General features: G+C 37.9%; 1 protein-coding gene across 1 annotated transcript in view; it reads right to left on the reverse strand.

Annotated features, from left to right (window-relative positions):
* Positions 1-23,901, reverse strand: part of LOC107597477 (disrupted in renal carcinoma protein 2-like) — a 40,818-nt gene that overhangs the window by 9,189 nt on the left and 7,728 nt on the right. The window contains exons 3-7 of the mRNA XM_016288548.1: positions 19,770-20,031; positions 17,661-17,790; positions 11,672-11,780; positions 6,858-6,925; positions 2,162-2,289 (exon numbers count right to left, since the gene is read on the reverse strand). Of these exons, the coding sequence (XP_016144034.1) occupies positions 2,162-2,289; positions 6,858-6,925; positions 11,672-11,780; positions 17,661-17,790; positions 19,770-20,031 (697 nt within the window). The remainder of the gene's footprint in view (positions 1-2,161; positions 2,290-6,857; positions 6,926-11,671; positions 11,781-17,660; positions 17,791-19,769; positions 20,032-23,901) is intronic.

The raw sequence follows: 23,901 nt of genomic DNA on the forward strand, positions 1-23,901 counted from the left end.
GCAAATGTTGGAAAGACAATGTTTTTCAGTATTAAACACACTTTCATTTCCAAAATTCAATTTTATTTAAAAAATTGGCAAAAAGAAACTTTAGAAACTCATGAGTCTATTGTAATTTTAAATTATGAGAAGCTGTTCCATGTGTGAATGTGCAGTTCTGTTTTAATAGAACATCGCAAACTGGTTCTAACCAGGGCAGAGAGATAAATGGACAGTCCAATGCACAACAAGAAGAGGACAAGCACATCAGAGTCTCCAGTTTGAGAAATCAAATCACTCAGCTGTGTCATTGAAAGTACAGGGCAAACACTAGTTTCAAAAATGGGCAAAAAAAAAAAGAAACGTCTGTACAGTAAATGATAAGAAAACAGTATTATAGATGAATGACTTAACACTTGAGGTGTTGGGTTCCTATGTGAACAAGACTTTGAAACCTATGGGAAATATTGCATTATAACATCACCTTAAATACTGCAATTATTTAAAAAATAGTCATTTGAAACATTATAAATTGCTTTGATGCACACTAGTGTTCAAAACTTTAGGTTCAGTAACATTTTTTAATATTTTTGAAAGATGTCTCTTATTCTCACCAAGGTTGCATTTATTTGATCAAAAATACAGTAAAAACAGTAATAACTATTTTATTTTAACATATTTCAAAATGTAATTTATTCCTGTGATGGCAAAGCTGAATTTTCAGCATCATTACTCCAGTCTTCAGTGTCTCATGATCCTTCAGAAATCATTCTAATATTATGATTTGCAGCTCAAGAATTTCTTATTGTAATTTCATTACATTTTTATGTTGATAACAGTTCAATATTAATATTTCCATTTTTGTGTATGCCATGATGCATTTTTCAGGATTCTTTGATGAGTATAAAGTTCAAAAGAACAGCATTTATATGAAAAAGACTTTTAATCAATTTGATGTATCCGTGCTGAATAAAAATATTAAGTGTTAGTTCCCTAATGTAAAAAGTAGTGTAATTTGTTTTTACCAATTTAATGCAACCATAGTGAATAGTGAACAGCATCAAATGCTTTCAAAATGATAAAAAGTTCATAATGATTCCCAACTTTTAAATGTAATTTAGTTCTAAACACAAATCCAGAAAGATGTCTTACATATATGTGTTAATCATGGTATAAGTGAAAGAATTAACAAAGGCACCAAACAGTCAAAGTAGTAATGTGGCCACAATGTCAATCACTGTCAATTATTCCTTACATAACGTTGTATAATGAATATTATTATTTGAATAATATTCACAACATTCAGATACAAGACAAATCTATTTCAAACTGCACTGCAACCCACTGAAATGAAGCAATAAAGCATGAAGACACTTTACGTGTGTCGTAGCAACACTTGCACTGCGGTTACATTTACAATCAAATGGGTTTAGTCAAGCATGCATTGTTGCTTCTAAGCAACAGCATGTCTTGTTGAAAGTCATTCAGAGAAATCTTACAGGTCGCAGTGACTGGAAGAAAAGCAAAATTACCTCATCACTGTGCAAAAAACACCCACATTTGGCTTGTGACGGGAGTTAATTTGATGTAAAGAAAGACTGGTATCCATGTGGTAACTATAGTATAAATGAAGGAAATGACAATGGCCCTGTTAAATTAAATGGACATGGTAGGCGAAGGTCCACTGTCAATTATTCCTTGCATAATGATTCCAGCTAGAATAGGTTCTGATGAATTGATGTTGCCACAACATAGCCTTATGTTCATTAGCATGAGAGATGAATTGTGAGAGGCATGGAAAGCCACGGATGGCAATGGGACACGTGTGCGCGATAAAATCTTGCCAGATGGAGTGATGGCCCATGAGTATTTGAGCTCTGTCTGCCAGGAATTCTGGGAGACAGCAGATAAAAAAAGTCAGGTGCCAACCATAAAATGATAATTGATGGTAATATTTGAGCTGGCTGATCTATAGGGCATATGTTTGTTTCAGGCCAGCTTCTCTAGAGCCCCACTCCCTTTTCCCTTCACTGATCTGGACTTAATGAGTTCCTCTGGCTCCCTCTCACCGATACAATTGCAGCTTGCATATGCCAGCGCTCGCCTACCAGACTCCCTGCGGGGCGACAGTTTTGTGGATGTGCACAAGGCAGAACATACTGCCCTTTTCAGCACAGTATACCTTTAGTGGAGGGCAGGTGAGTAAGCCTGGTCAGGCAGGTGAGAGTGAACCATGTGGTCGCCAAGGATGCTCCGGCAAACATCAGCACCAAAATTAGCTTCAGCATTCCTCGAATATAGTCAGCAAACCTGAGGGCAAAAACAGAAAACAAAAGAAAGGAGGAGGAGGAGGAGAGAGAAACTTGAATCTCGAGTCATAGCTCAAAGGTGACAGAACAAGACCAAAAAAAAAAAAAAAAACACAAAAAAAGACCTACAGCGGAAGCAAATTTCAGGCAGGCGCGGGTGAAACTTTTTCACAGATGTTATTTTTGGCACCCACGTCACAGAGACGCATGCGGAAAATCTTGTCCCTCAAAGACTTGCCTACTGGAGATGACTCAAAACACATTCTCACAGTCTTGTATATTTGATCCGCACTAACTTTATAATTTCTGACAAAGTTCTCCACACCGTTCCTCTCATCAGACACATTTTATCACCTCTAACAGGATGGAGATACATAGCAATATCTCTAGGGCATGTTCTTCATCACCCTTCTTCACAACAGAGATGAAAGCCATTATAAAAACACTTTATGGAGAAGTTAGCTGTTATTTGTTGTCGAGGTTGCAAGACTCATAATTAATGATGGCTTATGGGCTTTTAATGTATTTTAAAGTAATTATTCACCTCAAAATGAAAGTTCTGTCATCATTTACTCGCCCTCAAGTTTGTGAGTTTCTATATTTGGTGAACGCTAATGGAGAAAGTTATCAAGTTATGAACAGTGCTGGGTAGTAAATGTATCAGACTACAGTTTTTCATTGATTGCATGATTATTCACATGGTCGTATGACATGCAGATAAACAGGTATAATATTTAATATTTTCATTTTTTAAATTTTGACTTTTGTCATTTAAAAAAATATTTATTTTAATTTAACATTTATGATTTAATTAATTATTAGTTTTTCATTAACAAACCCTCTTCATACTTTCACAAACCCCAGTTTGGGAAACTTTGACGCAATATAATATTTAATGCTCTTCATGTTTTAATAACAACAAATGCAATATATTTTATTTCTCTTTGTATTTTTATATCAATATGGTACAAGATTATCCTATTTAAATTAATGTGATAAACAAGTTAGGTCAAAAGTAATCTAAAAGTAATCAAAAAGTAGTCTGATTATATTATCTAAAAAGTGCAATGCAATGGATTACATTACTAACTACAATTTTTGTCATGTAATTAGGAATCAGTAACGGACTACAATTTGAACGTAATCTACCCAGCACTGGTCGTGAACACGAATGCCGACTAGAGGAAGTCAGGCTTCAAAAACGACGAAAAGCACCATAAAAGTATAATAAAAATGGTCCATATGACTTAAAAGTTACATTTCAAGTGTTCTAAAGCTAATATGTTTTGTGTGAGGAAAAGACAGAAATGTACGTAAATATTTACAGATCTTCCATCTATGGCAAGTCAAAAGGTTACATACACATATAAGATGTGTAGACTACTTTTTCAATACATTTATGATGTTTTTGGGAGTTTGACAGCACAGATTCCATTCACATTTATTATACAGAAAACAGCGGTTAGAGCATTCTTCAAAATTTCCCCTTTTGTGTTCCATGAAAGAAGTCACATGGTTTGGAATACATGTCAAATGTTGGGACAACATATAAATAAACAACAGAAATTTTATTTTTGGGTGAACTATCCCTTTAAATTTTAAGCATTAACTTTTATCGGCTGTCGATCACACTTTCTTGAGCCCACAAAGCCGGTGCCTTTTGCATTCAAAAAGCAATGTCACCCCAACCTCCCAACTGCTGTCTGACAATTAAAGTCTGGTGGTTTGTCAGGCATCCCAGTGTTTGCCCAACAGCTCAGCATACCTCACATCACAAACCATTAATTGACCTGCAAAGACAGCCTCTTATGATTCACCCGTCTTGTATAACTCCACCGTAACGGTGAACGAGGACGAATCTTTGACGAGGACTTGCGGCTATTATATCCGCCTCCGGAATCGCATCAATTAGAATGTGCAGCTATCATCCCTGCAGCTCCATTTTAATGCATCCATTTTTCTAAAGCATGGACTTGACCCAAAGGGCTGAGCTCTGCGGCGGAGAGCTGGTGGCGTATAATAACTCATGTTAATGCATTTGCTGCACGATTCGTGGCACAGGGAGGGTGCTGGACCCCGTAACTCACAGGGGCCCATTAACGAGAGATCACTCGCCAAACGGCCACTAATAGGACCAGGCTGCCGTGGAGACTTAGTGGGGCATCTGTTGCTTCTCTCTGCAACCTGTCCCAAATGAACGGCCAAAGTGAGAAAAAGCAAATACGTAAAAGTGCCAAAGCAACCGGCGGGGTGTGCATTCTTTAATCAGCTTTATGAATCCCCATTCGGCTTGTAGCTCACAACTCATTTGAATAACACACACAACTAAGGCACATCACAGGTTTTCATTGATGTTTTAACCCTATTTGTCCCCCCCTAGCTTAACGGCATTTCTAGTACCAACCCAAAATCCAACGCAATATGACAATTGATTAAATGCAGTTTGCCTAATTAAAAGGTTTTCAAAATGCAGAACCTGGCTGGATGTGCTGATTGGGACCCTTCTGCAAACATTTAGTCATCAGGGACAGACAAATCTCTTGTTTTTTGCAGACAACAGTTTGCTCTTTCCCTCTTCTCTACGCCAGTGTCTTAATCAGTCTGTGTGACGTGACCATTTCATTAGCATTTTCACCCACTGTTCATAGCAAAAGCTGATTTTAATAAATTAGCAGGAAGATAATAAATTAGCTTTGGGATCTGGGAGGATCCAAAATAGCCTGAAAAAAAAAGCCTAACAGAAACTAAATAAATGTCTTTCCAGCAGGAGCGTAGGAATGACCTGAAAAGTAGACAAGTTTGACATTGGTTTATATGCCTAGTTGCCACAGATACACTCATATGAGACTATTTAAAAACTAAAAAAGAACCTTAGAAAGTTTCTAGTACCCTCAGCATCCTAGGATTTTTGTCATGAAACTTTAATAATTAGGCCTAAAACACTGTTGTGACAAGTATAAATATATAAAAATGCATTATTTTCTTCTGTAGTTCGTATATTCTCTCCTCGGGAAGTTTTTCTTTCTGTCATTGACTCGGCACACAAACTGTGCCTGGCATGGGTTATATCATGAATATGCATTATTTTATGTGACGTTTGCCCTAATTGATTTGCTGTAAAGTGGAAGTTGGTAGCCACTGTAGGATGACCACCTGCCATTCAGCCCACTCCTATAGTGATCCAGTGCTGGTCTCAAAAAAAGTAATAACTTTACCAGCTGTCTACATTTTTTCCTTCGCATGACTGTCAAACAAAACAAAACAAAATATAAAGATTATCTCCCAAAAAAAGTGTGGGAGACTAATTTTATTATTTATAACAGAAGGGCGACAGTTCAGGCATGTTCAAAACTACATCTTTTTGAAATTGACTAGTTAGTGTGCTGCCTGAATGACTAGTTAGTCTTTAGTTAGCCTTGCATCATTGCACTGGATTAGGGTTGTGTCTTCCAGATACCGATCAGACACTTTTCTTACTGCTTTCTTTTTTTTTTTTTTTTACCTTATTAGTATAGGACAGTGTAGAGGAGACAGGAAGTGAAGTGGGAGAGAGAAGGGGGCGGGATCGGGAAAGGTCCTCGAGCCGGGATTCGAACTCGGGACGCCCGTAGTGCATCGTGAGAGTGACCACTCTGATTGGCTGTTCAGCTTAGTGAACGAATGCACAACTGGAAAAACAGAAGCGACGCAAACATTTGATCGGCAAAAATTCAAGATGGCACACACTATCTGCATCTCATCAGTGACGATTTTCATGAAATCTGTATGTGATGAGCGAGATTGGAGAGTTAATTCTTCTCACGAATTCGCAGAATGTACATGCTCATTGTTTGTTGGTTGTAGTGTTTTCAGTATGTTCAAGAGCAACTTTTTGGCCCAGATGCAGGTAACGCGAGGCGACACCACAGTCTACTTTCATTGCCATTAGTTCTTTCATGTCGTTTGGACCCGTAAAGGTGCGTTCACACAGGATTTCTGCTTGTGTTGTAAAACAGAATGCAGAACAGAACACCGTGATCTTGAGATGCTTTTTTAAAAAGTTGAAAACTATTTTTAACACCTTTCGAACCAACTGAGACACAACACACTGGCTATAGATGCCAGCATGAATGCAGATCAACAATTAAAATATGGAGTTCAATGATTTTTGTTCAGAAATGTTTTGTTGAAGGTAGTCAATTTGTTACAAAAGCGATGCTTTGATGGCTGTAACTGCGGTGCTTAAAATAGGATGAATTTAGAGAGATTTAGCATGCTGACAGTCCCAACAGTTATAACACGCAGTCAGCATGCTAAACTGCTCCCTAAGAAGTTTTAAAAAATCTCTAAATTCAGCCCCTTAAAAGCTCCACTGCTAAAAAACCCTCACAATTCGACCTTACTAAACTAAGCCAATAAAACTGAACCCTGGTTTCTTTGAAAAGGAAGGCATACTGATGTGTGACTAATGTTTTAGGGTCTGCTGCTTTTGATTTTCACATCACTGGACAATACATGTAAAGCAAATGCTAACAAATGCTAATGTATGACAACACCACCATCATTTCTCATGCATGGGCCATTACTCACCTCGCCATGGCCACACCAAACACACAGCCTCCAACTATGGACCAGAACCCGATCCAGCCCGCGTCCACCTGTGAGAGCAGAAAAAGGTGTGATCAGCTGAGAATATTCGCTGCTTGTAATGCTGGACATCACTCGTGGAGCAGCTAGATGGATAGTGAGCCAGGGGCATCTGCAGTGTCGATCAGAGAGAAGAATAAACTGCCAGACATCATGCTGTCCACGAACATGTCTATGATGAACAGTCTGGTTCAACAACAGACTTCATAAAACAGATGGTCTATATCAGGCATGGCTGAGGTCAACCACAGTATTGATAAGAGCAGGAAGACTAAATGAAATGCTGTTTAAACTTAGTATCTGTTTTTGACACACACTGCTGTTGAAAAGTTTTGGGTTGGTAATTTATTTATAAAAAGTTTATGAAAGAGGTCTCATGCTCACCAAAGCTGCATTTATTTGATTAAAAATACAATTAGAAAATATTGAAAATGGAAACTAATACATGAAATATTATTACAATTTAAAACTAGATAAAAATGTTTGTTGAGACAAACTTTGAAGTTGGCTTGAGAAAGCCAGGCCAGAATTTTTTTAAGTTTACAAAAGTTTTAAAAGTTTGACGGTTTTCAGTTTGAAATAGTTTAGATTAAATGAATAAAGTCTGAATGTTTTGAAGGCAATACAGTCTATTAGAAAAACAGATAGAAAAAACAGCGGGTGGGTGAGATCTGGAAAGATCCGCGAGCCGGGACTCGAACTCGGGACGCCCAAAGCACAACATGTTGGCACACTGCCCATGAGGCCATCGGTGCCGACCTATTTTCATATATTTTATGAAATATTTTATATTAAAAGTAATTTATTTCTGTTTAATTGATGATCCTTTAGAAATCATTCTAATTTGCCGATTTGGTGCTCAAAAAAACATTTCTTCATCTATTATCAGTGTTGAAAACAGTTGTGAAGCTATATATTTTTACAGAAACTGTTCTACTTTTTTTCAGAATTCTTTGATAGAATAGAAAGTTCAACAGAACAGCATTTATTCGAAATATAAATCTTTTGTAACATTATCAACTATTTTATAATGTCACTTTTGTTCAATTTAATGCATCCTTGCTGAAAAATAAATAAGTCTTATGCTGACTTACTGATTTTATAGACAGACAGACAGACAGACAGAATGATGCAATGTTAAAAAGTATTTAGAAAAACAACTTAACTGTGAGCTAGATAATGGCTTTATAACCCATTTGTTTTTATGTCTTCTCAGCCAACAAAAAAACGTTCTAAAACACATTGGAAAAGCAAACACACATGCCTCTTGTCCAGCCAGATCAGAGAAATGGAATAAACTGCTCTATAACATACCACATAAGTAGAAAAATAATTGTGGTTGGAAAAAGTAACAGCATCAGTCTTTGATTTGGCTGATTTGATAGCTAGAGATGCTAACAGAGTGATTAGAAAAGCTGGCTCTTTCTGGGGATCAGACTTGATTCTCTAGAGGTGGGGATGGCTGGCTAAGCTCTCCAGCACCAGGAAGGAACAACATCTTTCACTCACTGCACAGGAAAGCACCTTCAGCAAAACTCTGATCCAACAACAGAACATTTCCTTCCAACCTGTGGCTATCAGGATGTACAACTGTACCCTGAGCTGAATTTCGTTATGTCTTTGGGTGGATTGTAATGTCAGAGAACCTTGGGCTCATGAATATTACTTCGCTCATTGTTAGATAATCTTCCTAGGCCAGAGTGTCACAGAGTTTCACGATGAATGCGGCTAAAGTAAACAGTCTCTCTGAGAGCAGCTCGGAAGAGAGGGGCGGAGCCAGCAGAGCTCATTAACATTTAAAGGAAAATGCTACAAAAATGGCTTGATCTGAAAAGAGCTGTTTTTGACAGGGTAAAAAAGGTGTTTTTTACACTACCATTGAGAAATTTTAACCCTAAAGAATCATATCAACTTGTGGAAAATGGGCATCCTATGACCCCTTTAACACTGTCAATGTTTCTCTCTGGACAAGCATATCCTCAATAACTGGCAGTAAGTCACCGCTGCTCTGAGAATTTATACGGTCTGAGGATACACGTGCTGATTAAATGTCCTACTGCAGGGGTAAAAGACATCTTTATCTATTTGAAATAAACATCAAGTGCTAAAACACACAGTAAATCATAGTGCATAATCAGAATGTAATATATGTGCGAGCCAACAGAGGTAGACTACATAATTTAATATCAACCGATGGTGATGTGTACTGAAAGTTTGGGGAGTGGGGGGTGGCAGAGATGTTTGGCCCCCTGGTTCCGGTGCCCCTGGATGTTTTAATTGCTATTTCCATTCTGTGATTTATGTCTACTGCTGTAACATTGCTATTTCCCCCAGGAAATGAAAGACGTATCATACACTATGCTATTTCCTTTGGCAAAAAGTGTAACTCATGTGTGTCCAAACCATTATTTCAAATTCAAATTTTTCTGTCATGCAGCATAGTGCACTGGAATTGTTAGGACTCGGGACAAGGAGGAGAATAATACAATGCATGCCCCTATCAAAATTATGTTACACGCGGTCTATGCAGTTTAGGAAATGCTTTGGTCATCACTTGAGATCCAGTAGATTAATAATAACACTGAATCAATCTAAAACAACTAAATTATGAATCGATTCAATAGAAAATGTAGGGTTGGCAAGGCCCAACTAGGCACAATGCTAAATCCATCCCAAACAAACTAAAACATCATACATTATCTGGTGTCAGTATAAACTAATATCACACAAATCACATTCTTCTGGGAATGCTAACACTTTTTCCAGGTATTCTAGACCTCCTTGTTCACTAACATGTTTACACTGGAAACCTCACGGCCAAAAAACATGGCATCACTCACTGAAATGGGTTTTAAAATCAGAAAACCACACTGCTACACCTATAGTTTTAATCAGGGCCAAAGAGTTCAGTACACACACCACAAAATCAAGCCCTAGTTTTTAGCAGTTTGAGGCAGCTCTGATAAAACAGTCATTTTTAATGTTTCTCAAACCCAGAAATGCACCTTCTGTTTGATGATGAGTTTCCAAGGTCAAAAGGTGTCTGTCTAATCAGTGCACAGCCATTGTGCGCAGGCTTAATGGCCATTCACCATTAATGAAGCAATTAGACAAGGCTGATTAATGTAGCGGAGGACCATGCACTTAAATGATGCTAATTATTGTTGTACAACTCTACATGCTTACTGCCTCAGGGTTCTACCGTTCCATTTGCAAATTACCGTGTGCGAATGTGAAAACGTATTTGTTGTTGACTTCTGACACTGATCAAAACGTAACTTAAATAAAAGCTTCTGAATATAAACTTTCTAAGGATTCTAACTTCATTTGCACATTCCATTTCACATGACAACTGGATGCTTTTCATTGCTTTCAATCAAAAACAACAGAGAAGTCATTTAGAGTAAAGTAAATTGCTAACACTTTACAAAAAAGTCCCAATAGTCAATGGATTAGGTATCAAGAAAAAACAATGAACATTAGTTAGAATGTTATATAGAATACACAATGCCAGGTTTCCGAAGTGGTCCAGGCTGAATTAATTGTTGAAGTTTAATACTTATGTTTGGGGTTTGGATCAAATCTCTAACCAGAATGTCTGAGAAATATCAATACACTGCAGTCTTGTGAGCACTTTTTATTTTACACAATGGGCTCCTAGAAATCTATATATAATTTCAGTTTGTCTAATAACACTTATTTAACTTCAACCAAATTTAAATGACCAGGAAAAAAGACCTTCTCAACAATAGTGAAACATTAAAATGGTAGAAGAATATGCTTGCGGCGTATGCTTTCAATTGTTGTTAAAAAAAAGAACCAAGACTTGAATGAGAAGACGGCAAATTCAAATTAGTCTCACAATGGCTTTGGCAGCAGATACATATTGGGGAAAAAGGAAAAAGGCCTTCTATCTTCAACTTGCATAATTTTCTTTCCAATACCAGTTCAAAGACCACCTAGTTTACCTGAAAAAGAAACTACAAGACTATCATCTTTGTCTCTGCAAGCCCGTAATTCAGCTGGGCCTAGAATGTAACATGATTGCTTTGGCCCAAAACTCTCACATTTCAGATGCTAATGTGAGGAGGCTGGGGAGAATCAGAAACTCTGAGGTGGAGAGCTCATCTCATTAAGCTGTGGTTGGCCCATCAAAGATGGAGTACTTTTGTGAGTATGCAAATAAAAGTGTCTTGAGCATGAATGTTTGATTAGATTCTGATGAGCTCTGTCTGGAGAGGGAAAGGATGGAGAGGGCTATCTTCATATGGATAGCTCTGGATTTTCAAAACTATAATTAGATGTTTTTAACAGCTTGTTTTGAAGTTCAAAGTCCACCCATTCAGGCCTGTCAGCTTTTTAATGAGAAAGTATAGAAAGGCAAACAGTTTTTCGGTCAGAGTTTCCAGTCAATACTTCAGTGTGTGTGTTTGTACTCCCAGGGTTAATTATGAGTCAATAACCATTTAATCCAGGGAAATTACATTTCATTTGAATCATAATTAAACTCATAGAAGGTGCAAATGATATGAACATTTGATAAATGCAACTTAGTTCAGACACAAAGCATACTGAAACACACGGGTGAAAGCAATCAGGTCTTTCAATATTTGGATTAATTCATTACATTCAATTGTTTTATTAAACATTTAACCATTGAAGCATAAACTAGACATCATTCTTTTCCTGAAAATCTTATAATTACCTATAATGTATCATCTAAATGGGCCCAGCATGGAACATGGAATATGTCTTACCTGGCTGACTTTAGCAGGTGTTAAAATCATGTCCAACACTCCGGCCCAGCCGGCAACAACCCCTGTGGGCACGGAGTAGGCAAGTGCTATCATCAGGAAACGCATGTTGCTGAAAAAGCAAAAGCAAAGATGAGGATTGATGAAAACTTTTCGCAATAGAACAGTATGAAAGCACTTTAAGGCACTAGGCTGCATTTTGACTGTGTATGACGCCCATTTCTGAAAGAGTAACAGATCTTTCAGAGCTGTCATGAAACTGAACATCAAAGATTGTGCATCTCACAGACAGTCAAAGATTGTAGAGTTTCTTTCCTATACTTTAAAGCCTGTCATCACCAAACATTTATCCTACCTTGCAGCCCAGTGACAAAAAGATAAAAGTCTCCTGAATACAAAAAAAAATACATAAAACTGAGAGCAAAAGCAGATATCAGGGAAGCATGCTAGGATAAAGACATGCCCAGAAGCGGAGCTTTGTCTTACATGGATTTAGCTTCCTCAACCAAATATGATTCTTAATAGGACACTGCACATTATCAAGCAAGGGGTCAATGTAATATTACAACTTTATTAGCATTACAACAAAATGACGCAAATGCACCAGTGAACTTGAAATTTACAATCTAATCCATTTGCCATTTTAGTATGAGTAAAACTGCCTAAATTAATGAATATGACATGATAAAATATTGACTAAATTAAAAAAAAAAACTATGATGAAAAAATTATTAGGGGTTATCTTTAATTATTGAGGTCCTGCAGCAAATGAAAAATTGCCTTTGAGAATATGCAAAGCTAACAGACAGCTTTCTTCAGGTAATATAGACCTTGATATCAAGAGTTTAGCCAAGCAGGAATTGTTTTGAACATCTAATTAAATCTAACTGACCCACTGGGCAAAGCTATGCATAATATCAGTATCTGCATGTTTTTAATAAATCATATATCTGTAGGGCACAGCTGAAATACTTTTACTCTATAATAACATTATCTACGAGACTCTCTAACAAGCATTATTTGCCAACAAATTCTTCTTGAAGCTAAGCAACAACAAAGTTGCTATGCAGATACAACCATTAATACAAGCACAGTGCATGGTTTAGTGTACTGTCAATTTTGTGGTAATCCTGCCCTGATACAAAAATCCCTTGCTATGAGGGATGTTTTTTCTTCATGTATTAGCATTTTTATGAGCATCTATCCAGTCGCAGGATTGCTGTAGTCAAGACTGAAACAGATCGAGTATCCCTTCGTGGAATCAGTCTTTATGTGTGGCTTCTGGCAGGCCTCCAATCAATCCCAACCCAATTACCATCACCCACACTTCTCACTCACTTCTCTACCTATTTTCCCTCAAGTGTCCCAAACAGTGTCTCCCCAACTTACCCAAGAGGAAACGTTCCCCCATAAAACAACAAAGCATCTGAAACCAATCACGAGGGCTCTCCAAAGACGCTTTGTTTATCTTTTGAAGCGGTGTGCTGTACGGAATTTACTTGTTGCAGTTTGGTTCTTGGCATCTGAGTTTCTCACACTTGATTTGATTGAAAGAAAGAAGTTGTTTTATTGTACCACCCTCCTCCAGCCCAAGATTTTTTGGAGCCATCAAGCCAGAAGTATCATCAGCTAAGTGCCATTTGTCCTTTGCCGGCTGTGATGGAATCTAATGCCCCAAGATTTTGCAAGATACGGCAATTTTTAGCACCAAATTCATCAATACTAATACTATTCTATCATCACTTTTACTGCAGTAATCTAACACTGCACATTGGTTCCCGTAAAGGCATGATGATACAACTGCACAGATTAGACTTTGCCAGGTTTCCAAAAATTTAGATTTAAGGAATTGGTTCCTTTTAAATTAATGAAATTTGAATTGAATTTGCAACACCCAAAAGGAGGCTGAACTAGAATTTTAACTGGAACTGCAGGAGGTAGAAAGTACATTCTGTGCAGTTCAATTCGGTTTAAATTATACTTCCTTTCAAAATGCAAATCGCAATTCTGGATCTTGTTTGTGATTTTATTTCAAATTCAGGAATTGCTTCAATGTTTTAATACCGTTTTGGATGCTTTGGATTTGGAAACATCACATAAAAACAGCCCTTGCACTGTTGATTCTGGCTCTATTGAGATTCTAAGAATGAAAGCTGCTTTAAAATGCAATTTTCTCAGAGAAAAGCAGTTATAATAATGTGACCAGGTGGCCAGGCAAAAATGCTAATTATAAGTTACAAATGAATCGGATATCAAATGAATGCACTCGAAGTTACTTGTAGAAATTTCAACTTCCGTGTCACACTACCCATAATTACCTCCAGGTATGAACCACTGGGTGTGAAGGAACTTCTACCATCTACATCGAGTCTATTAACAGGAAAGTGTGAAAGCCAAGCATGGTTTCAGTGAATTGTTCAGTGGCCTTGAAGAGGGTAATCACAAAAAAAAGGTGTTGACGGAGGACCCTTTCTCCCAACTGTACCCATTTCATTAACCTCACAGCTGGGGGAGATCAATATCTATGCACTTTTTTTCCACCAAGAGCTTATTTAGATTATGGGATATGAGAAAGCCTTTTCCCTTTCTTTTGACAAATTTAGGGGGGGCCATCAAGCCAGAAGGATCATCAGCTAAGTGCCATTTATCCTTGGCAGGCCTTGTTGGGATCTAATACCTCAAAATTAAGATTTTGCAAGCAATGGCCATTTTTAACAGAGTCCATCAATACTAATACTATTCTATCATCACTGTTAGTGCAGTAATCAAACGCAGGATAATGGTTCCCATAAAGGAACAATGAAATAATGATGCTCTCTGCAACAAACAAGTCAGGCTAAAAAAAACTTTGAAGTTTCACCAACTCAGGTGAGCCAAGGACTTGAGAGTTCAGAGGCTGGAGGTGAAACGCAATCATGATCACACGGCCCCAGTCCGTATCCAATTAACTGTCCCTGTAGACTAGCTGTTTTACAAAGCTCTACCAATCCACTCCTCCATTCAGATATAAATGTGAGATGGCTACTGGAACTCTGCCTATCTGTGGGACTACAGACAGCATTACAGTCTCAATGGGGTGACTTCGTCCATTCATGTTTGTTCTACTTTTTGCTTTCAGCTCTTCTGTGAGTGGGAAAGTTCTGGCGTTCCTCGGAGGGGGTCGAACTGCAGACTCTCTACAACAGTGGAAGCTCAACAGTCTTTTCCAGTTCACAGATTTCAGCCAATTCCTCTAGTGTTGATGTGAGAGCGCATTCAAAGCAGGGCTGGCTTCCTCTGATCTGTGAATATCGCAACTACCCCAAGCGTTGCGGATGCGACTACATCAAGAGAGTTCTGACTAGCTGTAAAAAAGTGCCCCTGTGGTCACACTGGCCTTCATGGACTTCAGTGGGTTACTAAATGTACAGATCAAGATGTTCTATTTATTAAGGATGGTCAGCATGTGCCATTATAAGGCTTGGTAATTAATCTGCAGGGAGAGGATCTTGTCTTTGATGTGTATTAAATGACAACTGCGGCATATGGTGAGTGGCGAAATGACAAGACCCTGTTCATTAAGATTCTCTTTTGTAAAAGCAATGATAAAACTTCAGAGACCGTGCTGAGATCAGGGATACAGAATGTGGAAGTTACCAAAAGGCCTAAAATAACAGATGTCCATTGTTGTGTCCAATGTACCCAATGCAAAATCTCTTGTGAATGCCAATGAAGAACACAGATATTCACATTATATATTTAACTAGAATCAGTATTGTGCTCAGGTTTTTTCAAGGTTTGAAATCCTTGCACGTGGTTTTTACAGGGACAGGAGATTTCTGTTATCATCTATTCATTCCACAAAAGAGAAAAATTCAACAAAAGAGACTTTTTTCAAAAACATTTAAAGGGGTCCTATTATGCTCTTTTACAAAGTCTTGATTTTGTTTTGGGGGTGTACTAGAACATGCTCTCATGCTTGGTGGTTCGAAAAACGCATTATTTTTCACATAATTTACATTATTAAAATACCTTTCTCCCCAGGCAGGCACAAACGGCTCGATTAGTTCCGGCTTTGATGAAGGTCCGCCTTCCGAAAAACAAAATGTGTTGTGATTGGTTAGCTGTCCCAGTGCGTTGTGATTGGCGAACAGCTTAGATGGTGTTTCAGTACTGCCACGCCCCCTTACTCCGTCTTTCAAACAAAAGCTTTTGGGAATCCGGCACTTCTCACTCGTGATGTGAAAGCTGTCCTCAGTAAAATGCGCAGCACACAATAGCAAATTGGGGTTATAATGCTCAGGAACAGAGTTAAAAAGCACTAATTGCAACCACTGTTTCCTGACATCATCCGGTTTCGGAAGCCCAAACAAAGACATTTGGGCACGGAGGTGAAAAAAAACTGCGTTTCAGGCGGTCGCGCACCGTTGCGCCACGTTTTTAAATTCGAACACATTATTTTCTATGAGGGCAGGCACGCCGGTCGGCGTCTGTCCGCGGCGCCCAGCTACGTCGTGTTATACTTGTAAGAATTGTTCTAGACCAGCGGTTCTCAATCCCAGACCTCGCGTACCCCCGCTCTGCATGTTTTGCACGTCTCTCTTTCTTAACACACCTGATGCACATCATCATCTCGTTAGAAGTGAGCTCCGTGCATGAACTGTGTTCCGATTGACATGCTCCCTACTCCCTGAGCAGGGGAAATCCGTTGAAGTTTACTTCACTTCGGAATATTCATTTACAGATTTGCGCTGTGCAGCTGCCTGCAGCGTCTTCACACACAAACAAAACTTACTAGAGAAGCGTGAAGTGGGCCATAATATACCTCTGTAAATAAATACAATTTAAATTCACGTCTCGCACACTTAAATGCCCTTTGTATGGAACATATACGCTCCCTTCAAACTGGAATCATGGCGGAATATCCGGTAATGTCCACTTCGCAGGGCACTTACAGTCAAATATAACAAACTTATGAAGCAATATGAGAAACACACAAAATGTACAGAGCGAGGGTACGCGAGGACTGGAAATGTTCTAGACATGCCAAAAATTTGAGGCTACAGCACAGCAGCTGCTCTTCTTCGTCGTCTAGTCTCATGCGCTCACTCAACCGAGCGTTCTAACCATGACCTCGCCCCTCCCCACCCCCCAACCATTCGAATTTCTGTAGGCGGGAATTATTTGTAATGAAATTCTAATGAGCCGCTTTGTGATATCATAAAGCCCGGAAACCAAACGCTGTAGTCCAAACGAGCCGTTTGCTGTAGTTCTTGAAAATGGATTTAAAAAAAACTAAATATCTCCCTTTGGAGTGGACTTTGAGATTTGTAACTTTCTAGATCTTTTTTTATGCCCAAACATACACACTACACACTGACTAAAATTTAAAAAGTGAAAAAGCATAATAGGACCCCTTTTAAAAAATCTTACTGGTCCCAAACTTTAAAAAAGAAGCACATTTGAACCCTTACTGAAGCTTTTTTCACAATTTACAGATGTGCAGTGTGTGCTGACAGTTGGCTGGAAGTGATGGTTCATATCGTTTCACTTCAGAGACATTCATTCATCAACTGGGGTTATATGGATTACATTTGTGTTTGTTTTGTATAGTTTTTGAAGTGTCAACTTTGAGGGACCCATCCACTCACATTATATAAGACTGATTATTTTCCTAAAAATCTGTTTGTCTTCTACAGATAATAAGAAAGTCATACACATCTGGGATGACATGATTGTTAGTAGATGAGAGAATTGTCCTTTCAAATACAGAACTTAAGCCATATGAACAACTTATGTTGGTTCTTCCATCCATTTTGCGGCTTGACAACTGTGATCACCACCCATTTTTGTTGTATGGAAAATAAATGTTAGATATCTCTGTTTTTCTTTTATTTACATTGAAAGATACATTTTATTTTCAAATGAACTATTCCTACTTCCTAACCTCCATTCTTTTATTCTCTGTTCAAACCAGTTAGAGCAGTCTGGTAAGGGAGGACTGTGGTTATACCTCAGCAGTCTGCAGATGCTGCTCCTGTAGCTGAGACGTTGGCTAGCTGCTGCCACGCTGGGAGGGATGGGCGGCCTGGAGGGGAAGTAGAACAGCACAGCCACGAAAAGTGCTGCAATCATCCCAACCTCTGCAAGTTCACAAAAATACACAACATTTATCATGCAGCCTTGGTGTCATCATCAAATCTCACAAAGATTTTACGGATTCGGACTTAATCTATCTCTGTTAATTAGAAAAAGAGCTTAACGCGCCTGGCATTTCACTGCAATTTTCAGATACTAAATTCAAATTAATGAGAGAGAGAGCAAGAGAGTGGCATCCAAACCAACATCATTAACGGTCATTAGATGGCTCACATTAATCTAGAGTTAACCATGAGTCTAGCAGGTTTATTACAATCCTGTAGGGGGAGGAAATGCACAATGAAACAACTGATCAGCTCATTAACCCTGGTCCAGAAAAAGCTCCTGCTTTCAAATGTGCTCATCCCAGTGCTGGAATTTGTGACAGTGCTACCAAGTTCATAATTGAGCATTGCTGTGGCCACGCACAAAAAAACCTGTTGGCACACAGTATCTCAAAACCGGATGCACTGACACTGCCAGCACAGTCTTCAGGTTGAGTTCCTAAATTTTGCGTCCCTCCTGGGCGCTGTCCACATGATAAAATAAGTGCAGCTTCATTGGACCGATTCCATTTTTATTCAGCTAGTTAACTTTTACAACATCGCTTCTATAAATCTGCCTTTTCTGTCATAAAATACAGACTTATAAAGCAGGCTTGGGTACAGGTGGTCGATATGATATAAAATTGTTCATTTGTGATATAAGATTTTTTATCGCACTAATAGTAGATATCTAGATATACTGTACATTACTGCTCAAAGGTTTGGGGTCAGTAGGATTTAATGAAAACGTTATACTTTTAGCAAGGACACATACATTTGGACAAAAGTGACATTTTGAGTAAAGACATTTATAATGTTACAAAGGATTTCTATTTCAAATAAATGCTGTTCTTTTTAACTTTATATTCATTAAAGAATCCTGAAAAATGTATCAGTTTCCACAAAAACACTGAGCAGCACAACAGTTTTAATAATTAATTTTGTTAATAAGAAATGTTTCTTGAGCACCAAATCAGCACATTAAATTAATTTCTGAAGGATCATGCGACACTGAAGACTGAAGTAATGTTTCCTGAAAATTCAGTTTTGACATCACAGGAATAAATTACATTTTACAATATTTAATATATAAATATGTAATAATATTTTAGAATATTATTGTTTTTATTGTGTTTTATCAAAGAAATGCAGCCTTAGTAAGCATACATTAAGATATTTCTTTCCAAAAAAAAAAAAAAAAATGTAAAATTAAATCTTACCGACCCCAAACCTTGGAATGGTTGTGTAATTGCTGGAAATTCAATTAAAATGATTTTTATATGAATTAATCATGTGGTAATGCTTATTTTTGGAAATAAAAAGTGAATAGGTCTCAGTGCAGTGGCATCAGTAGGAACATACATGGGAACTCTTTCAGTATGGTTTAAAATCTGGTTCAGCAAACGGTACAGCAAAATATCTGCCAGTTGACAGATTTGACTGTCACACAGTATATACTTTAAAGACTTGGCCCTTCTCTAAGGTTTTATTAGACTGGACAGATCACTGCATCTCCTCAAGTTTATCGTCTTCAAGGAGCGTGTCAAAATCCGGTGCATGTGGCTGCATCTTGATGCCCAATGTTGCAGTAAGTGTCACAATGACCTCTAAACTACTAACAAATCGATGTCTTTCCTGTGTACTAAAGTAACGGCAACATCTTTCAACTTAAACAGAGGCAGAGTATCAATCTATTATTGGCAAGATTTCTTTCTCTCTCAAAATGTTTTAATTTTCTGAACCAGTTAAGCAGAACAATGTGAGGCAATCTTTATAGCGAGTTAAACGCAAACCACGTTAAGACGTTTGATTGTGGTATTTGGAGAGCCACCATGGATGGCTTTCTTGTGATTGCTTTTCTGTATGGCAAATGCTTCAAATAATACAATATTGATTCAGAATGAATGCTGTTGCTGGATTGCCAGCAGACAATACCGTACCTGCGTAAAGAACAAACTGTATCCTGTCTCCTATGTGGTTTTGGTTCCAGTAAACGGTGCTTCCCACAGTGCCATTGGGTGCAGGGACAGCCAACGGACCAATAAGAAAGGCACAGGCTGACCCCAGGTAGCCGATAAGTGATGCAATAGCAGTGGCTGTAGCTCTCTGATCAGGAGCAAACCAAGTAGTAGAGAGCAGAGGACCGGCACTCATAATGGTAGGACCAGCTAAACCATTCAGAAGTTGACCTCCATGATATATATATATATATATATATATATATATATATTACATTTTAAAGTAAATAAATAAAATATGAGTGAGCTTTTTCCTGTAAAAACCACCATCACAATGCTATGTTGCACAATGCTGGCTTTTCAGGGCATTGTAATGCGGCAGATAAAGTGATATGAGTGTTTTATCATGTTGCTATGCCTCTGCAAGGGTGTTTTGGTGGTCAAAAAGGCCATTCAAGTATCAGTGATATTTTTATTCATATACACACGCAAGCCAGACAAATGTCTGAGACAAGCATGTAATAATTACCAATTAATATAAAGAAATGGTCTAAATGCAATCACCTTTTTGTTGATTTCTAAACACCAATCGATGCTCTCCTACATATCTATCAGAGGTGACGTTTGATATCAGGGGAAACAAAAGAGCTTTATCTGTGAGACAGGATGACTGAGTAGGGAGACTTGTGATAGCCTAACTGCCTGAATAAACGCTGCAGTGCTTGTCCCCAGAATAGATCTTCAGCATTGGTGAAGATAGAGAGTGACTGAAACATTTATCCATTTTCTACAGCCCAGACGCACACCAAACCAGCCCGAAATGGTCTTTTTTCCTTCATGGTAATCACTGTCATAAAGATCAAGAGGCTTTTTGTGTCAAGCTTTTTCTAGTTTCTTCCTAGCAATTGTCACAAACTGAAGAAAATATTTTAAGGTCTATTCCTGCGTTCATGAAAATGTGAAGTTCTTTACTGTGGCTTGTCAAAGAGTGTCCGAGGGACGGTAAAAAACCTCTGGAGATGTACTGAGTGGAGGATTGATAATATACTTGCCCTAGATTTAAAACCAGCTCACAAGTGCATTTGGTTTGGTCAGTACACACCATACACAACATTCAAACAGCCTTTTAAAGATTCTTGAACCTTACAGTTTGCAAAAGACTTTAGTTCAGTCATCGATCATGCAATGCTCTCCTCAATTCCCAATCTAATACAGTGTGAAAGCTCTCTCGACTATTCCCTTCTCTTTTGTTCCAGCATGTTGACATCTGATTCTGCTGAAAGGTGTTTATGCATTCCTACCGCATGTTTCATGACTGGACATCAGCCCCTGTGACACTATATTCATGCTAAAGCCTGTGTGATTTTGCTTCTAATGAAATGGGCTAGAATGATACTTCTTATCCACCCCCCAAAATAAGAAGCAGCAGTCTGCATTTGCAGTGATTGCAATCATTGGTATACCCCTCACGTAGCTCATAATTGGATCGTAGATGATTCTAAATCCTACACCTTGAGCTGATCATTATGACTTCACGTTTGTCCATTATGGTTGGAAACAATGCAAAATTGGCAATTCTGGTACAAAGAATGACTACAGATATTGCCAGAATTGATTCTGTTAGCCTATTTTAATTGAGCAATAAAGTGTAAGAGGCTGTTCTATATTGTGATTATAATCAAATACAATTCTCAGCAGAGTGCCTTTAACCCTTTCAGCCATGACTACATGGAAAATAAAGCACAGCCCATTCAGAGAGTCATAGATTATTTCAAAGAGCTACTACATAAAAATTATGCACAAATGTTTTATTAGGCAAATTCATTATGTGCCATCTTTCCACTAGATCAGGGGTGGCGAACTCCAGTCCTGGAGAGCCGCAGCCCTGCAGAGTTCAGCTCCAACCCTAATTAAAACTGACCTGCCTGTAGCTTCCTAGTAACCCTTCAGACCTTGATTAGCATGTTCAGGTGTGTTTGATTAGGGTTGAAGCAAAACTCTGCAGGGCTGCGGCTCTCCAGGACTGACGTTCGCCACCCCTGCACTAGATGATTCAGACCTTGACATGTAAACGAAGGTTAATATTTGGCCTTTATGGGTCCTGCAAAATAATAAATCCAGCAATTGGGTGTTTCGCATTACAACTACTAACTACATTATGTATTTTGGTACAGCTGTAACACTGTATAGACCAATCACCATCCAGGACCTATTAAACTATCTGTTTTATAATATTAAGTTTGTGTAAAAACTTGCAAATGTTGGACTTTCTATGTCAGTGACTGTTAACTGGTAGGTCTAACCTGAAAATGTGTAAATAATATAATAAGTCACACTTTACTTTAAGGTCAAATTCTCGCTATTAACAAACCATTAACTATGACTTTTGCCTCAATAAACTCCTAATTTGCTGTTTATTAATAGTTAGTAAGGTAGTTGTTAAGTTTAGGTATTGGGTAGGATTAGGGATGTTGAATATGGTCATGCAGAATTGATGTATCCAATCAAACACTACATTATTTTGGTACAAACAGATCTGTCACTTGGTAGAAGCTACTCAAATTATTCAGATGCCAGCAAAACAAAATGACCACAATTGTATCAAGCAAAACACTGTTTGTACCAAACACATTTTTTTTTCTGCTGTGAATTACTGGCTGCAATCAATGAGCATGAAAATAATCATTAAAAAAATTAAAAATATAGATAAATGTACTAGGAACCAAAATTGTCAGCTTTTCTATTCAACCCATGTTGAAGTAACAGTATTCAGTGAAAAGACTGCCTGACTTCTGTTCAGTTTGGCTTCCAAGGAACACTGTGTCTATGTCACTCTTCACCACCAAGACAACAATAAAAAAACTTGACAAAGGCATTGGCCTTTGTAGCCAAACGGCTTTGCAAAAAATTGATTTTATTGCTGATACTTTCTGACATGATTGAATCTCAGCCCTTCTGACACCACACCAAGCTTCTAAGTAAAGATTTCCGTTAATAAAAGTAAGAAAAATCGAAGAAATCCATGAATAGGGCTGATTACAGAAACAGTTCACACCAAAATTGTAACTTGCACTATTATTTACTATTCATATTAGTATTATATTGTATCACTTGATCTCCTGAAGCAAAATTTGTGGAGGATCACTGTCGTATGATCTTTCTTCAGGTGACAATCCGCTAAACCTCGAATTTGAATCAAAGTAAGAGATGAAAAGGGAGAAATAAGTCTCACGCATAGAGAAATGTGAGGGCAGTGGAGGAGTGGTAATTTAGTCTTAGATGATTCTGATCCGGCACGGACAATGTCAGGGAGGATTCTCTGCTTTCTAATGAAACTGCTGGGCTAACAGGATTTGAATGCAAATTTTATAACCCGAGTAACATATTTTATAAATGGACTGCTTTATACTGACCAAAACAATAGTGGTACTGCAAAATATTCAAACTAAACATCAAAGCCAGAATAAAAGAGAGACCTGGGAGAATCTAAAACACAGTGCCAGTCTTAAAATCACAGCCAATGGAGACATTATATATATGTGACCTTATGTTAAGTTACAGAGGAAAAAAGTAATAGTATTCTATCAAAATAATGCCTGAAACTTCTGCTCAGTTTGGCTTGCAAGGAACATGGTGGTTTTAACCAAATTACTCCTTACTGCCAACAAAACAATCATCAAAAAATTGACAAATGCACAATGGCACAATCTGCTGTGACCACAATCACTGTTGATTTGAGACTAAACATTGGCATTTGTAATCAAAAGACATTGTAAAAAATTGATTTTTATTGCTGCTGCATTCTGCCATGATTGAATCTCAGTCATTCTGACACCAAACCAAAGCTTCTAAATAAAGATTTAGGTTAATAAAAGTAACTGAAAATCTGAAGGAGAAAAAAAAAAGAATAAGGGTCATAACAGAAACGGTTCTGCCGCCGGCCCCCCAAAAAAACCCATCATAAAACAAGTCTATTGGACATGTATTATTTTTCTGTCTTCTGAAGCAATAAGATAACTTTGTGTGAGAACAAACCAGACTTGCTCATTTTGAACTGCTGTATAGAAAGGAGTTCTTCCAAATTATGTTACACAGAATAAAATAAATGAAAAAA

This window comes from Sinocyclocheilus grahami, unplaced genomic scaffold, assembly GCF_001515645.1.
Source record: "Sinocyclocheilus grahami isolate Dianchi unplaced genomic scaffold, SAMN03320097.WGS_v1.1 scaffold233.1, whole genome shotgun sequence".
Classification (NCBI taxonomy): Eukaryota; Metazoa; Chordata; class Actinopteri; order Cypriniformes; family Cyprinidae; genus Sinocyclocheilus; species Sinocyclocheilus grahami.